At 45.5% G+C, this 16753-nt stretch overlaps 2 protein-coding genes across 3 annotated transcripts in view; one reads left to right on the forward strand and one right to left on the reverse strand.

Annotated features, from left to right (window-relative positions):
• Positions 1-328: 328 nt before the first annotated feature.
• RHBDD2 (rhomboid domain containing 2) overlaps positions 329-16753 on the forward strand; it is a 37466-nt gene continuing 21041 nt past the window's right edge. The window contains exons 1-4 of one of the 2 annotated variants that reach the window (XM_089493373.1): positions 329-606; positions 2089-2490; positions 3091-3241; positions 3987-4302. In XM_089493373.1, the coding sequence (XP_089349499.1) occupies positions 450-606; positions 2089-2490; positions 3091-3241; positions 3987-4302 (1026 nt within the window). In that variant the 5' untranslated portion in view covers positions 329-449. Of the gene's footprint in view, positions 607-2088; positions 2491-3090; positions 3242-3986; positions 4426-16753 lie in introns of those variants that run through there. The other variant, XM_089493372.1, reaches the window with a different exon arrangement.
• Positions 5011-15006, reverse strand: LOC149287082 (transmembrane protease serine 11E-like). The gene is made up of 8 exons (XM_089493514.1): positions 14964-15006; positions 13450-14183; positions 10384-10451; positions 10034-10188; positions 8460-8676; positions 7775-8013; positions 6536-6648; positions 5011-5850 (listed from the first exon to the last, which is right to left on the reverse strand). Exons 1-8 carry the CDS (start codon positions 15004-15006, stop codon positions 5659-5661), a joined length of 1761 nt encoding a protein of 586 aa, XP_089349640.1. The 3' UTR covers positions 5011-5658.

Here is a 16753-nt window from a genome sequence, read left to right on the forward strand (position 1 = left end):
CCAGAGCTGGGTAACTATCTGGAATAGAAGGCGAGTAAATGCAAAAAGCCTTGGGCTATGGAAAATAAACCAGGATGCCAGCTTGGCAAGTGGAGGATCTTGGGAAATGTAGTCCCCAGCGAGGAGTATGTCCACGCTATGGTGACGCAGCAGCCCCTCATTGGCCGCTCCTGCTTAGCCCACGCCCCTTCAATTCGACAAAGCAGGAGCAGTTAGCCACGCCCTCAAATTCTGATAGGCCCAGGAACGCTCCAAAGCGGGAACTACCAGCCTATCGGCGCCTCCGCTTTTAGCTCCGCCCCTTCACCAAAAGAGGGGCGTGGCTAAGTCGGAATGAGCGAGGAGCAGAGCGCGACTTCCGCTTCTTCTACCTGTGGCCACACGGGCGCCATTTTAAACCGGAAGTGGAATCCAAAAACCCGGAAGCGGGGTTTTGAGGGAGCAGAAAAATGGAGCGACGGTTCCCTGCGGCGGTTGCTTTGACGGTGCTACTGTCGCTGTTCGTTTCAGGCCCGAGGCTGCTGCGTTGGAAGGGCGGCGGAGAGGAGGCCGAGGAGGGAGGGTCGGCCTTCTCTCTGGGGCCTGAGGCCTTGCAGGGGCTGCAAGGTGAGCCCCTCAGTTTCCCATTCAGACAATGAGGGTGAAACCAGGGTTTAAAGGCAAGAGGGTTCGACTGTGGCTGAAGCCAAGAGGGTTCAGGCATATATAATATAATATAATATAATATATAACATTTAGAATATGTTTATAATATTTATATTCTATAATTAATATATATTTATATTATTATAAGTAATTCTATAAATTATATATTTATATAATCAACATAATATGTATTATAAATATATATTATTGATAGAATGTAAATATTATGTTATAAACATAATAAATATATAATTTATAGAATTATTTATAATATAATAAATATATAATTTATAGAATATAAAATATTATAAACATAATATAATATTTATGTTCCATAAATAATATATTTATTATATTATAAATAATTCTATAAATTATATATTTATTATATATTATGTCTGTATTGTATATAAATATATAATATTATATGTAAATATATAATAATGTATATAAATATATAATATTTAACGTATATAAATATATAAAATTATATATAAATATATAATAATGTATATAAGTATATAATATTATATGTAAATATATAATAATGTATATAAATATATAATATTTAATGTATATAAATATATAAAATTATATATAAATATATAATAATGTATATAAATATATAATATTTATATTCTATAATATATAACATTTAATAATTGATCATTTAATTGTATTTTCATTATTGTTGATGGGAGGGTTAGGGTTTTAATATGTTATTATGTGATATTGTATTGATATTGTAATTTATTGGTTTATTTTAATATTTAATGTCTAATTTAAAACAATGTAAGCTGCCCTGAAAGCCTTTTGCCTGAAGAGCGGGGTATAAATACTATAAATCATCATCATCATCATCATATTTAAATGTAAGCCGCTTCAATCATGTTATTGCTGTTATGATTACTGTTAGGGTTATAATGCTATCATATGATATTGTGTTGATATTGACCAACAGCAATACAATATCTTAGCAAAATTATACAATGCTGTATTGATATTGTATTTTATTGGAGAGATCCTTTGAAGCCCTGATTCCCAGACTTTGGTCCTCCAGATGTTTTGGACTCCAGCTCCCACAATTCCTGACCGTTGGCTGGGGCTTCTGGGAGTTGATGTCCAAAACACCTGGAAGGCAAAGTTTGGGAACCACTGCCTAAAGCCTGTAGAGGAGCCACTGTCCCAATGATACTGGAAACACCAACACAGGACCCAAGGGCAAGTTGTGTCCATCCATCCGGTTTCTAACCCTTTATCTTGATGAATAGGCATTCTGGAAGTCTTCAAAAGGACGATTCATTAAAAGGTCATAACTATGTTCCCTGAGGCTCCTAAGATGCAGTGTTGCCAAATTTCCCAACCTTACCTGAACCCATTACCCATTTAAAAGTCCAAGCTTGTCTCTAAAATGTCTTCTTTTTTCCCCCTCTTGTTCCTCAGTTTATCGGCTGGTGACCTACATCTTTGTGTATGACGACCCAGTCTCCTGGGTGTGCGGTGCCGTCATCGCCTGGTACTTCGCTGGCAGCTTCGAGAAGACTGTGGGCACCGTGAAGCACAGCTTCCTCACCTTGGCCTTCGCCGTCGCCTCGGCCCTGCTCTACCTCCTGCTCCGGGCTGCCTTTGCCAGCGTCTTGGAGGTGACGGACGCCAAGGGATTTGCACCCGTGGCTTTTGCCATGCTGGCTGCATCCATCGCCCGCTCCCCGATGAGAAGGACGCTGGTTTTGGGAGTCAACCTCCGGGTGGCACTAGTCCCCTGGTTCCTGCTCTGCGTGGCTTGGTTCGCACTGATCTCTTCCTTCCTCGCAAACCTTTGTGGCCTCATGATTGGGAACCTCTGTATCCTTTACAATAGAACCTCACAAGCTGGCCATGTGAGCTTGCCTTGTGCCAGAACTGTGTATATTCAGGCCTCTTCAAGATTAGAAACATAGCATCCTAGAGTTGGAAGAGACCACCCCAAGGGCCATCCAGACTAACCCCATTCTGCCGTGCAGGAACACACAATCGAAGCACTCCAACAGATAGCCATCCAGTCTCTGTTTAAAAGTCTCCAAAGAAGTCTCCAAAAGCCACAAATAGAAATGGTGTCAGGGAGTGGGAGGCATAGTCCTTTCTGGAAGCTTGGGTGAGCCAAATTTGTCACCCCAAGTGAACTAGATTTGGCCCCTCGTCCTGAGACCATCCACCCCTGTGTTAAATGGTTTGCACCAACATGTTGAACGAAGCATGGAAATACCGGAGACCAACAGAGCCAGTACAGAATGGATGCTCTGTCCCAGTGAGGGCTCATGAGGGAGGTGACTTGATTTTGGGCCGGTTGAAGCTGCTGAGCATTTTCCAGCGGCTTCTTAGGAGCATGGGCTGAGGTGATCAGATGTAGAAATGCCTTCCTTTCTAGCCACAGTAGTCCTCCTTATCCTGCATTCCAACATCGAGATGGTTACGGCTTCTGCTCCCGCGTGGATCTCCCCGAATCGGTCGTCTCTCGTCTGGATCAAAAGTTCCCTTTCCAACTGCTGAAGAGAATCCCAGGCCTCAAGTATGTTCCGGGGTCCCTAGCAGAACGAAGAGCCTCTCAGAGCCGGAAGTAAGTGTGCGAAAACCCTGCTAAAGGGAGTTGTGTTATCTATTGGACTCCTCTGGTTGACGGACTCCCATCTCCCATTGTTCTTAACCAGTGCCCTTACCAGCTGGAGCTACTGGGAATTGAAGTCCAACAGCATCTGGAGAACCGTGGGTTGTATACTCATGCCCAGAAAAGCTTTATTCTTATACCCCACCTTTCTGCGGCAGCAATCAAGGTGGCTTACATGACTAGAATATATTGGAATAATATATACTCTCAATAAATAAATTGACACCCCCCCCCTTTAAAAAAGAATTAAATATAATAAACATTTATTTATTTATTTCATTTATATCCCACCTTTCTTCCCGGAGGGACCTAAGGCAGCTCACAAATACAACCTATACAACTTTTATAAAATTCAAACAATTAAAACATCTCTATGTAAAAATCACATTAATTATATGTAATAAAATATAATATAAAATCACACACAATGTAGTTAGATTATATGGCTGGAAGGCACATGGCAACGTGAAGTCAAAGGCTTTCATGGCCGGCATCCATAGTTTTTTGTGTGTTTTTTGGGCTGTGTGGCCATGTTCCAGAAGAGTTTGTTCCTGACGTTTTGCGGGCATCTATGGCTGGCATAAACTCTTCTAGAACATGGCCACGTAGCCCGAAAAACCCATAAAAACATGGCAACATCAATTCATTAGCCAAGTGACCACTCTCTGGACTAACATGCATCCTCTCTTCTCTCCAGGCTAAATCCAGTGCCAGGTTCTTACCCGACGCAGAGCTATCACAGCCCGCCACCTTCTGCCTTCTTTGCCGTGCCAGGCCCACATCCCAGCATGCACCCACTATCGCCTGCACAACACCCAACCACCAGTGCCTTTGTAGAGCCGTGTGCCCAGCACCATTTCCATGCTCCCCCAGGATCCTCCTCCTCTTCTCCGCATCTTGGTGGATCTGACTCATGGGTGCCTGCAAGAACAGATGGCTCCAGCATCCACCAGGCGCCTGGATTCATAACTACAGCAGCAGCCCCAGAATCGGTGGACCTTTGCCGGGTTTAGGTAGGTTGAGGGACTGGTGGGCAGCCCAGGTCCCTGGACCTTGCTGGAATTCGGATGAGGAAAGGGGCTCCGGACTCTCCAGATGGATTGGCGTTGCATTTTGCTGCTGGGCTTGCAGAGACTGAGTGAAACAGGGGGGAAAAGGTTTGGACCTCCATTTTGAAAAACAAAAGTCTCTTGTGCAACTCAGAAATGTCTCCATCTTGTGTGAAACTCATGAGCTCCTTTGTTGATGGAAAACATAGAGGAATGCTAGAGGGTCTTTATATTGAGGTGGGACTCATAGAGCCCTCCTGATATCATTGGATTGCAGCTGTTTTGAAAGGTTTGAATGAAATGCTTCTGGCCCCTCGGAAGGCAATGTGAGTAAATTATTATTATTATTATTATTATTATTATTTCATATGCAACCCTTTTAAAAGTCTATATTGCAAAATCCTTATGAAGCTGCCCTGCTGCATGGAGACTGATGGTTCTCTTTGAGAAGCTGGAGCATGTGCCAACCTGGCTGCACAGGTTTGTTCCTCAGAGCGTTTTCCTTTGCATTTTGGCCTCTCTGCCTTTATTTGGGTTTCCCCTTTGCTTTCCTTTTTTCCTTCTCTGAGGTTCCAGAGCTTTGAGTGGCCACCAAACTGAGTTTGAGAGCAAAGCAAAGCCATGCGTTGTCACTCTGTGACCAGCAATTTCTAAAGGGCATTCATTGCACCAGACAGTCCTGTGGCACACAGTTTCAAAGGCTAAAGCTGTATTGTGATAGAGTTTCCAAATAGTAGAAGCCACACCACATCCACATTGTATGGATTGCCATGAGAAGGGAAGGGGATAAAGGATGGTAAAGACTGAAGCACAAAGGCTTCCTATAGCGTTTTGATTTTGGGAGCAAATTGGTGCATCTTCAGGTGCCTTTTTTGTGGCTTTGGGCTAGTTTTTTCGGCCATTTTAAAAGCTGATAAAATTGAGGGGGTCGGGGTGTTTTGGAGACCCAGACTTTGCCCGCTTTAACCTATTATTTTATGATAGCCTGCTTTAAATTGCGTTTTTTACTTTGGAAGACACACATGTATTTCTCCGCAGCATTGTTTCCTGGGACACTTTGGGGCGCGCACCGAATGCAAAGTGGTATTCTGCGCCTAAAAGGCCACGCTGCTCCAGTTCTTGCATAGTTTACAAAAACCTTTTTTTTTCTGGTTGTCTGGAGCTGGTCTTCAGCTCACCAAAGGGAACTGGGCAATGAGTTGCTTTACAAACCAAGAAATAGACCTACAAACCTAAAAACCTCTTGAGAAGAGCCAAGAGATGGTGGAGTTCCCCTCCACCTGCCCCAAAATGCCACAAGGACACACTTGTCCCCTTCTCTTATGCTGCTTTATCGGGGAAAAGCTGTGACTTGATCCAAGGAACCCACGGTGCCATTCGAGGGAAAGCCACCGACTGCTCCTTCTTCTTCCCCTTCGGCTTGTCCTGGCTTTCAGGAGAGACTGGAACGATTCCTTCCAGGTAAACCTGTTGGTTCTCTCCCAGACAAAGAAAGGGCCCTCCTGTGCTCAACTGGCAAGACAGCAGATTTAAAAGGGGAAGGGAAGAAAAGACAAGTAAGTACTGGTCTACTGCATTGCTCGCTGCCTTTATTGTGTAAATAGTAGAAAGAGCATCTACCATCATTCATTTCCAGGTTGAAAAATGAGTTTTCCAATGCTGTTGTGTGCCTTCAAGTCATTTCTGACTTATGGTGACCCTAAGGCAACTTAAGGTCTTTAAAAGCAATAATACGGTTGGCCTTATGTATCCATGGATTGCTTATCCATGGATTCCACCATCCACAGCTTGAAAACATTCATGTATGTATGTATGTATGTATGTATAAGTTCCAAAAGCAAAATTTAATTTTGCCAATTTATATAACGGACACCATTTTACTAGGCCAGTATATATAATGGGACTTGAGCATCCAAAGATTTTAGTATCCATGGGAGCGTCTGATCCCAAAGTACAGCAGATACCAAGGGCTCCCACTATAGTTGTAGTAATAATAGTAATAATAATAACAATACCACCCCATTGTATTTAATGGGATTTCAGCATCCATGGGTTTTGGTATCCATGGCGGGTCCTGGAACCAAACCCCGGCAGATACCAAGAGCCCATGGTAATCCTGTTTTTTGATGCCACAACGGCATTGCCTCTAGCGCCTGGAACAGAATTGCTAATGTCCCATCAGCTGCTGGCAACTTACCTGGAGATGTTTCTTGAGGTCTGTAGTTTCTGCGCATGTTGAGTGCGAGGGAGAGGAGGGCTGACACTCAGTCTGGAAAGTTACTATCCACTGAAGGACTTCAGGTTTATCGGCTGGAAGGAAAGACCACACACTTCTGTAAATATGCACCTCCCCTGCCTTGTTTTTATTCATCCACAGCTCCTAACTACTCCTCTTCAGTCGCAGCTAGTAGCCCCCATGTCAGTGGGGTGGTGAACATAGAATCACAGAGTTGAAAGGGGTCCAAGAGGCCATCCAGTCTAACCCGCAGCTCAGTGCGGAAACTCCAGCTTAAAGCATCTTTTGGAAGATGTCCAGAGAAGGAGATGCCATTGCCTCTCATGGCAGTCGGTTCCATTGCTGAATCTCACTATCAATACATTCCTTCTAAAGTTTAGTCAAAATCTGTCCCTCTGTCACTTAAAACCATTAGAGCTGGTCCTAACCACTGGGGCAGCGGAGAACAAACCTGACCACCCTTCTCTTTGGGACAGCCCTTGAGATATTGAAAGAGTGCCACCATGCCCCCCGCTCCATCTTCTCTTTACCAGGCTTCTCTTTCTTGGCAGTAAGAGCTATTCAACAGCGAAATACACTGCTGCCTTGGAGAGCGGCGGAGGATAGCCGTCTCTCACAGAGAGGGCTTGGATGGTATATTCCTGCATGGCAGAATGACTGGATGGCCCTTGGAGCCTCTTCCAATTCCAGGAGTCTATGATTTCCCTCAACATTTCCTGGTAGGTTTTGTCATGCCTTGTTCCCAGGAACTAGGTTCAGACTTGGAGGGGGAAACAGAAGGACAAGGGGACATGTCAGTGCTTGAGACAGTGACACTCCCCAGCATCCACAACACAGAGACACTGGCCCAGTAATACCTACCATAAAGGAACTTAGGCATGGAAGGGTTTAGGTAGCTCAAAGCATTTATATAGAAAATATTCATTACTCAGGCAAGAGCTAGGAGAGGCTGCTAGGCCATAAGTAATCCAGCAACTCTTTTGGGAGGCTGTTGCTGACAGCCGACCATTCTGGAAGAAGCAACACTTTCATGCTTCTGAAGAACCTTGGACCTTGTGTCGTTTTGAGGAACCTTAGTCTTAAATAGGCTTAGTACCTTGGATTGCTCCTAGCCCAAACCTGCAATGGACGCACCACCTCACTGACATGGGAGCCACCAGCCGCGGCTTCTTGTAACGAAAAGCATCCCTCCTTGCTTACTGTGCTTTTCCTTTGATCCGAGAGCCCAGCATTCGGTCCCGGAAGGCGCAATGTGGGAAGGGTCAGGAAGGCAAATGGGGTGGACAGAAGAAGTGGCGGGTGCGGGTTTGGCCAGTTGGAGCAATGCGAGATCCTTTGGTGTTCCTGAGGGGTGAACAATCTTGTCAACCGAATGCAGCGATTCCGAAGGAGCGTGTTTCGCATACGGGGCAAGTTTTACGGTGTATAAGGAAGGGGTGCTGCAAAGGAGGAAAGAAAGTGAAAGCATAGGGCAGACGTTGGGTGGAGAGAAGAAACAACGTATTCATCCTTACTGTCAAATTATATATATATATATATATATATATATATATATAAAATCTTTTTATAGGTTTTTCTTATATCTATAAGATTGCATTATTAAACTGACTCCAAAACAAAGCAGAGCTGACCAAAGTTATTTTGGGGCAACGAGTCCCAGAAACCAAGCCAGGGGGGATTTAGGCAGCTACTTTTGGCGCTTCGAACTCAGTTTGCAGCATCTGAAATTCGCTGGGGACAAAAGAAGAGAATGGGACAGAAACCAGGATGTTTTAAATGCCACCGAGAAGATGGGACGACAGAGGAATAACTAGGAGTCTCCCTGACCGAGGAGGACATTTGAAAGGTCTGACACCTTTGGGGACATGGAAATTAGGAGACTCACCCAGATGCTACACAGTTCCTGGCAGTCAGCACCCAGTTGTCCATGATGAGGGTCCCATCGCAAACGGAGATGTCCTCTTTCATGACGCTGGCGACCCAAGGCCAGTCCTGTGCATGACTGAGACGTTTGGCATCCCAGTGGCTGTTTGGCTTGTGGTTTGCACCAAGAAGGGGGGACAATAATGACGTTGGCTTGGTCAGGCACAGTTCCTTGTAATCTAGCGACGAATAATCATTGATTATATTCAAGCATCACTGTTTCTGCTGAGCCACCAATGTGACCGAGATGGGCTCTGGTCAACATTGCAGTGTAGGAGAGCATGGGGAGTTACAAAAAGTAGTCCCCAAACCCAATTTATCTGGCCTTGGGCTACAACTCCCAAACAATTCTACAGTCTGTGATACTCCATGATAACGTTCAGCATACATGTTAAGCAAAAAAGAGCCATCCCAGGTGCTAAGTCAGGCTTGCCAAAGAGGTTCAGCACTTTGGAAAGGTCCTTCAATATAGCTAACCAAAACCTGGAGAGGATTCACTGCCTCCCTGATATTGAAGCCACCAACTGCCCCTGGACCTGGCAGAAGCAGAAATATATACATACAGGAGCAGAAATGGGTTTAAATTACACAACAGAAGATCCGTAAGGTTGTGAATTCTCCACCTGTCCTGCCACGAAGGTGTGGGATTGCAGAATCCGCACGTTCCTGACGCTCGCTGGGGAGAAACCATCCAAACCAAATGCCTGGATGAGAGTTGGAGGCACCCCAAGTATCGGATCTTGGGCCTCGTCCCTCCTAGTTGAGTGGGCCTATCTGGGCTTCCAATCTCAGGCAGAGTCATTTGTCCACGGCCACCTTTCAATTGACAAAATATATTGGTGACATTTGCTTAACCGACTCGGCCGGTGGAGCAACTTTGGAACGGTATTAGGCAACCAACTTTGCATTGGCCTGGCTATCAAAGCACCTACTCATCAGATCATAGGATTGGAAGGCTCTGGAAAAGGTCATCTTGTCCTACTCCCTGTCCTGCAGGAGTCCACAGCTAACACATTCCCAAGAGATGCCCATCCGATCTCTCTTTAAAGACCTCCAAAGAATGAAAAGCCACCACCCTCTGAGGCAATCCATTCCACTATTAAACATCTCTTATGGTCAAGAAGTTCTGCCTAATGTTCCTTTTCCTAGTCTCTGGAGCCAGAGAAAGCAAGTTGACTTCACCTTCTACATGAGATCCCTTCAGATAGTTGACGATGGCTATTCAAATGTTTAAACTGAAAGGTCCATCCCCATGTATGGATGGGAGAGCTGGATAGTGAAGGAAGCAGATAAGAAGAAGAACAATCCATTTGAGATGTGATGCTGGAGGAGAGTACTGAGGAGACCATGGACAGCTAAGAAGACAAATCAATGGGTCTTTGGACAGATGGAGCCAGAAATCTAATCTCCCTGGGAGCTAAGGTTATCAAATTGTGGAGTCAGTCCCTGTCTAAAGATCTCAGGGTGGTTTGCAATAAGATCACATTCTGGAGGTCACTTCATGAGAAAAGATCACAGATGGTCACCCCAACTCACCTTCCACCAGGATGCTGTTGACATCCACCGCAACTTTGTCTTGAGTTTCCTTATAGCCCTGGACCATTTCTCTGACCACGGTTTCCGGGTCGAGTTTTGGCCCGTGGTCGTCGTTGCTGAACTTCAGGAGGAATTTGGCCCTGAAAGGCTGAGGCCTTGAGAAGAAAACAAAGACGTTGGGCACCATCTATGAAGTTCTTCTCACCCCTCTGCTGCCACCGAAAGTGAGGATTTCCACATATTTCACCACTGCCCCCCAAAATGAGGGCTTCTTTAAAGATAACTATCATCACAAAGTTTCTAAAATGCACCCCCATATATATATATATATTAGTAATGATGATACCTACTCCAATCCCTGAATAAACGATTTCCGGTACTGATGCTTTAAGGCGCTCTTGGCAAACATATTGTCAATCTGGGGGGGGGGGGGGAAGAAGAAGAAAAGAGGTGTGTGACCGCTTGCTCAAAACAGGTCATTTAGGCTTCAGTACTATCTATAAGCAACCAATGCAGTTTATCTTTGGACACATATAAGCTCATGCTGCCATGTATTTTTATTTATTCATTTTATAAAACTCACCTGCATTTTCCCTTTGCAAACGGATGTTTCACGGTGCTTAGCCAAGGCAGGTGAGGCAGTGTTCCAACCATTTAAAAGTACAACGCGGAAAGACTAAAGTCCAAAACATACTGCAGAAATAATCCAGTTTGAGACCGTTTTAAGTGCCTTGGTTCAGTGCTAGGGAATCCTGGGAATTGCAGTTTATTGTGGCACCAGAGCTCTCTGACAGAGAAGGTTAAACGTCTCACGAAACTGAAAACTACAGTTCCCAGAATCCCCTAGCATTGAGCCAGGGCAGTTAAAGTGGTATAAAACTGGATTATTTCTTCAGTCAAATCTCTTTTCTTGCAGCTTGCATCCATTCTTCTGGGTCCTGTTCTCTGGAGCAGCAGAAAACAAGCTTGCTCCCTCCTCAATATGACATCCCTTCAAGTATTTAAACAGGGCTATTTTATCACCCCTTAACCTTCTCTTCAGGGTTTCCAGACCCCTCACCATTTTAGTTGCCCTCCTTTGGACACATGGCTTTTTGAATTGGACTAAGACTCCAAGGGACTGGGGTTCAAATCCCCTCTTAGCCTTGGGTAATCTTGAGCAAATCCCGCTCTTTCAGCCTCGGAAGAAGGCAACAACAAACCTCCGTTGAAGAAAACTTGCCAAGGAAACCCCATGAGATTGCCTTAGAGTCGCCATAAGTCAGAAATGACTTGAAGGCATCCAACAGACACAGTTCCCTGCATGTCCAAGGTACTGGGTCTTTAGGAGAGGGTTTTCAGCACCAATGTCCAAGTTCAGGCTAGAACATGGAGCGGATTCACCGCCCCATCCATGGCTGGCACGGGCGCTGCCCGTCCAGAGTGCATTGTGGGTTTCGCTTCTTGGAAAGCTGAGCGATGCAAACTGCCGACCTGTTGGTGCAAGAACAAACAATTCCCTCCAGGGGAAAGCATTGTGAAAAAGGACCTTTGGGCCTTTCCTCCCAAGGCTGTTCCTCATTTAGCTCCCTGGGTCAGATGAGCTTACTGCAAATGGAGGAAGGAAGGGCAAAAGGGCACAACTGAGTGTGTAGACAACCAGCGGAGAGATGAAACCACCTCCGTTTCATCCCGGCTCCAAGATGGGATTGAAGTGAGCCCTACTGTGAAGGCTGGGGAACCTTTTTTGGGGCCAACTTAATGACCATAGCGAGAAACACATAGAAAAAAAGGAGAATAAGCAGCTTTATGTCAAAAAAGATGGAGTTTATTAGGATATTAGGGGATAGGAGGTATGCAATCCTTGGGCACGTGACACTCTCTCGGCCTCAGAGGACGGCAACGGCAAACCTCCCCCGAACAAATCTTACCAAGAAAGCCCCATAATAGAGCCACCGTAGGGTTGCCATAAGTCAGAAATGACTTGAGCTCTGGTGCCACAACAAACTGTATCACCCAGGATCCCATAGCATTGAGCCGTGGCGGTTAAAGTGGTGCCAAACTGGATTATTTGTGCATTGTGGCTGCACCCCTAGGATTTAGCTGTGAGCCCCCAAAAGGTTCCACGTCTCAAAAGGGTTGATTTTCTTTCTCAATTTCCACCTTTCTCTTCTCTGCACAGTGATGGGGAATACCATGGCTTGTAGAAATCTAACTTTAACGCTCAGCTGTATATCTTTACTCTTCAGGATCGTCTCTGGTTCTTTCGTAGCTGCCCTTCCCATGTCCTAGCCTCCTGGATTTATGACTGCAGTCCCCATTCTGATCAGTGTTTGACCCAAGGTACAGGTCGGCCCCGAAAAGGTTCCCCAGCCTTTGCAAGAGGACTCACTTCAATCCCAAAACGTGGCACCCCATGGATGCGCTATGCGCCACTCTGCCACCAGTCACGAGGGGACCGAATGTTGTTCCTCGACAGATAGCAGAAGGCCTTCTTTCTTGGCAGGGCCTGGATGCAACATGAGAGACCTCACTCTGTTGACATTCAAAACCCATCTTTTGTCTCTTTCTCTCAGTGCGCAGGTGCCTTGCCACAGATCTAGCTGCCGGACCGGTTAAGGGAGTTTCTCCTGCCTTGAATCCTGCCTCTAAGCCAAAGATATTTGTGGGATCCCTCGGTCTGAGTTCAGTGAAACATTAGCTGAGAAAGGCTTGGTTTTTAAGGGAAGCTTGGACAAAGCTTGAGAGAAATTACCCTTTTGGACTCATTACTGCTGTTAGTTCCCCACAAGTTGGGTCCAGGTAATAATGGTTCTATAAAGGACCGAAACAGTGTGGCATAGTGGTTTGAGTGTTGGACTATGGCTCTGGAAACCAGGGTTCGATTCCCCGCTCAGCCATGAAACCCACTGGGTGACTTTGGAGAAGTCACACTCTGTTAGCCTCAGAGGGAGGCAAAAATAAACACCCCTCTAAACAAATTTGGCCAAGAAAATCCCATTTTAGGGTCTCCATAAGTGGAAGAGAACTTGAAGGTACACAACAACAACATAAATGGCCACAGCTCCTTCCATCCTCCAGCCAACATGGGCACAAGGGGATTATATCCCCCCCAAAATATCCCTTCCAAGGTGTTGATAGGGTTAGGCTTCAGGGATAGTGTAAGTTCATAGTAACGCCTGGAGCAGATTCACCCCCCCCCCCATTGACAAGGAAGCCATGTCCTGGAAAAAGAGGAGGTCTGGTCACCCTGATCATGACATATCCTAAACTTTTGCAGTGTTTGTCCATTTCCCCAAATGCTCCTTTGCAGCAGAGAAGCCTTCTAAAGTTTGGACTACAACACTGGAGCAGACTTACTGGCCCAATGGCATGGAAGCGGCTCATCCTCACCATTCAGCCTTCCCTATGGATGAAAAATAAAGACTTATGCTCACCATGTTTTCCAACTTCAACGCCTCGCTCCTAAAATCCTCCGAAGTGTGGTTGCTGTAGCTTGAATGGTAGACTTCCTTTGGAAGCTGGAAGGAACCATGGAAATATTGGTTGGTTTCATTTCCGTCAACTGGAGAAGTTACTGAAAACGGAAGCTGCTGAGAAGTTACATTTGGCCACGGAGAACCCATTATAGGATCCTCTGGAGAACCTGGCTTTGCACCAGTCAAGTTGACAGTTGTGGGCAGATGAGAGGAAGGACTCCATTGAACAGATGGAGTTGCTTCGCTGGGAGACGTCTCTTGAATATCTGTTGTTGGCTGAGAGGAAACACTCAATTTAGTGGCCAAAGTTGCCCAACCAGAAGATGTCTGCATTGTGTCCGTAGTCAATGGAGACGCCATGGAGGTAGTGACGTCCGCTGGAAAAGATGACGTAGCTGAGGAGAATAGAGATGATTTCCGTTCAGTAGTGGAAGGCGGAGAAGGTTGGCTCAACGCTGAGGTTGAGTATGGAGATATCGGTTGCTGCATCTCAGCGAGTTGAGATGACGGTTGAGGTGCATCTGGGGACGTTGACGTGAGACGGTCTAAGATTTGCTGGGAAGGAGATTTGTCCATGGCTTTGGTTTGAGCAACAGTCTCAAGAAAGCGTCTGGTGGGTCCTTGGGTTGGACCCAGGTCTGAGAAGACTTCAGTTCCGTTTCCGCCATTTGCGAACGAAAGACCGGAGAACTCTGTTGCGGCGTAAGGAGGAAAAAACGAACCCACAATGAATGAATCCACTTTGAACTCCCACTGCACCCATGTATGGCTTTCCATACTTCAACTGGAGCAATCTTTGGTCCTCCAGATGTTTGGACTTCGGTTCCCAGAATTCCTAACCATTGGCCAAGCTTGTTGGGGGTTTCTGAGAGTTGATGTCCAAAACGCCTGGAGGACCAAAGCTTGGGAACCATTGCACTGGAGGGTCCACTTCAATTGACTTGGCTGCATCCTCTGGAATCATGGGGTTTGTAGTTTGGGAAGGCTCTGGAGTTCCTTGGCTGAGAAGTGTAAAGGCCACATCCTAAACCGGTAATCCCAGAATCCCATAGGATACGGTCATGGCAGTTAAAGTGGAATACAGTACAGTACTTGAAACCACAAATAATAATGGACACTATTATTTTGAATGAGACAAACAACTTCTGGCCCAAGCGTATTATCGAACCACAACGGTGGACCTAAAAATGCCTAGAGAGAAGATATTATTTCAGAAGTGGATAAGTGAAACTGTGGATACTGGATCCATAGATGTTGGAGTAAACTATGCCTACAATGCATGTGTTAAAGGAGACGAGCCTTTGGGGGGCGGGGGAGAATTGGCAACCCTAATTCTTCCCATTGTGAGCATGAAGTCTAAATTTTCTGATACGTTCTTCTTAACAATGAGCTGAAATGCAATCCTCACCCATCCCTAAACCCCAATAGCTCTGTCTCCAGGCGCAGAGTTCAAGTTCTGGCCAAGGTTTTACCTAGGAAATAGCGTAGCAGCGTGATTACGGTGGCCACCGACATCAAGACGAGGAACCCACTGAGGCATTCGACGCAGCAATAACAGCACCGCAAGGACCTTCTCTTCGGCTGCAGGGAACAAAAAGAAAGGGCCGGGATCTGGTTTCGTTCTCACCTTGCCCATAAGCGCACAGTCTGGAAGGTCTACATTCAGAACTCATAGGATATCAGCTTCTTTGGTTGCATGCTAACATACCCTCTGTTTCATGGATGAAAACCCTAAGAAGCATGCGGTCAAGATGTCCAAAGGTTCTTCATGAAGAAGAATAGAGAAACTAAGAGAAGTTGTAGCAGTTTGCTTTTGCATGAACCTCTGGGGAAATGGCAAGAGATTGTTCCCTCTTCCCGGCGGAGTTAATGGAGTATAAACTGCTTTTGCACTTGAATTCAGTTTAATAATAATAATAATAATAATAATAATAATAATAATAATAGTAATATTTTATCCTGTTTGTAGCAAGTGAAGTAAGCTGAGGACGAAGGGGGGAAATGGGAGGAGAAGAGAGAAACCGGGACATTTTAAAAGCCACTGGAAAAGTGGGAATGCAGAGGATTAACTGGGACAGTTGGAAGGTATCTGCTCCTAGTCCCACAGCCTTGCTAGAATTCATTAAATAATTAATAGTATCAATAATGATAACGCCTTTACCTTTTGGTAATGGACCTGCCCCATCCTGGCTTTGTGCCGAGTTGTACTGCAGCTGACAGCGTCCAGAAGAGAGACTATGCAGGGACAAAACACCGCTGAAAGGCAAAACATTGAGATAGGCACCATTTTAGAATTGACCATGGAGGGAGAATTTCATAGGCCAGCATTTGATGCGCGATACACTGTTAGACTGTTTAAAATGCAAATACGTTTGCAGTCCCCAAACGGTTGAGACCATTGGCCCTTCTGTATGTTACACTGAACGCATCCTCTAATCTCGGACACTATATTGTGTATAAAATAAATGGATTTCATGTTTAGATTTGGGTCCCGTCTCCAAGATGTCTCATTTTGCATGCTCAACTATCCCCCAAATCTGAAAAACTCCGAAGTCCAAACCCCAAACGTTTCAGGTAAAGGAGGCTCAACCTGTACAGATATATAAAATCTAGAGACGGCTGGAGTCTCCCAAGTTGGTGGGACGCTCTGGATTATTACAGTGTGGACTTTAAAGAAGAGGTGGAAGAACCTGAGCTCTGTCAAAACATGTCCAACACGTTGGAGAGACTGTAGAAGGATTTCGACACAACCCCAGAAGTGACACAAGAGCCCTCAGCCATGGTTGAGAAGGTCAACAAGGTCCTTGCCAAACACAGAAACGCAAGCAAAAGTCTTACCTTTGCAGACGATGCCAGGATTGAGCCAAGATCTACCAAGGATGCTCCAAAGAGAGGCAGACGCAGTCCCAAACCAGAACCCTTCGCTACCAAGTCTTGCATTGACCATCACCTAGGATAATAAAAATGCTGTTACCTTGCTTTTGGGGTTGGTCCAGCGCATTGGCAAAAGCCAGGTGAGATGCTCCTCCTTGCAAAGGCCACCTGCATGTTTGTGGCTCCACTGTTTGCCCAGGTGCAGGTGCGGTTTCTGTGTAGCGCTAAATAATGCAGACAAAGAGGAGCTTATTTGGAGTAGTGGTTTAAGTTCTGGGTGCTGGGAGAACAGGGTTCGAATCCCCACTTAGTCTTGAAGGCCCATTGGATGGCTTTGGGCAATCCTACTCTTTCAAGTGTAGAGGAAGACCAAGGCAAACCTCCTCTG

The sequence above is a fragment of the Sceloporus occidentalis genome, unplaced genomic scaffold, assembly GCF_023333645.1.
Source record: "Sceloporus occidentalis isolate IW3139 unplaced genomic scaffold, rSceOcc1.0.p SCAF_64, whole genome shotgun sequence".
Classification (NCBI taxonomy): Eukaryota; Metazoa; Chordata; class Lepidosauria; order Squamata; family Phrynosomatidae; genus Sceloporus; species Sceloporus occidentalis.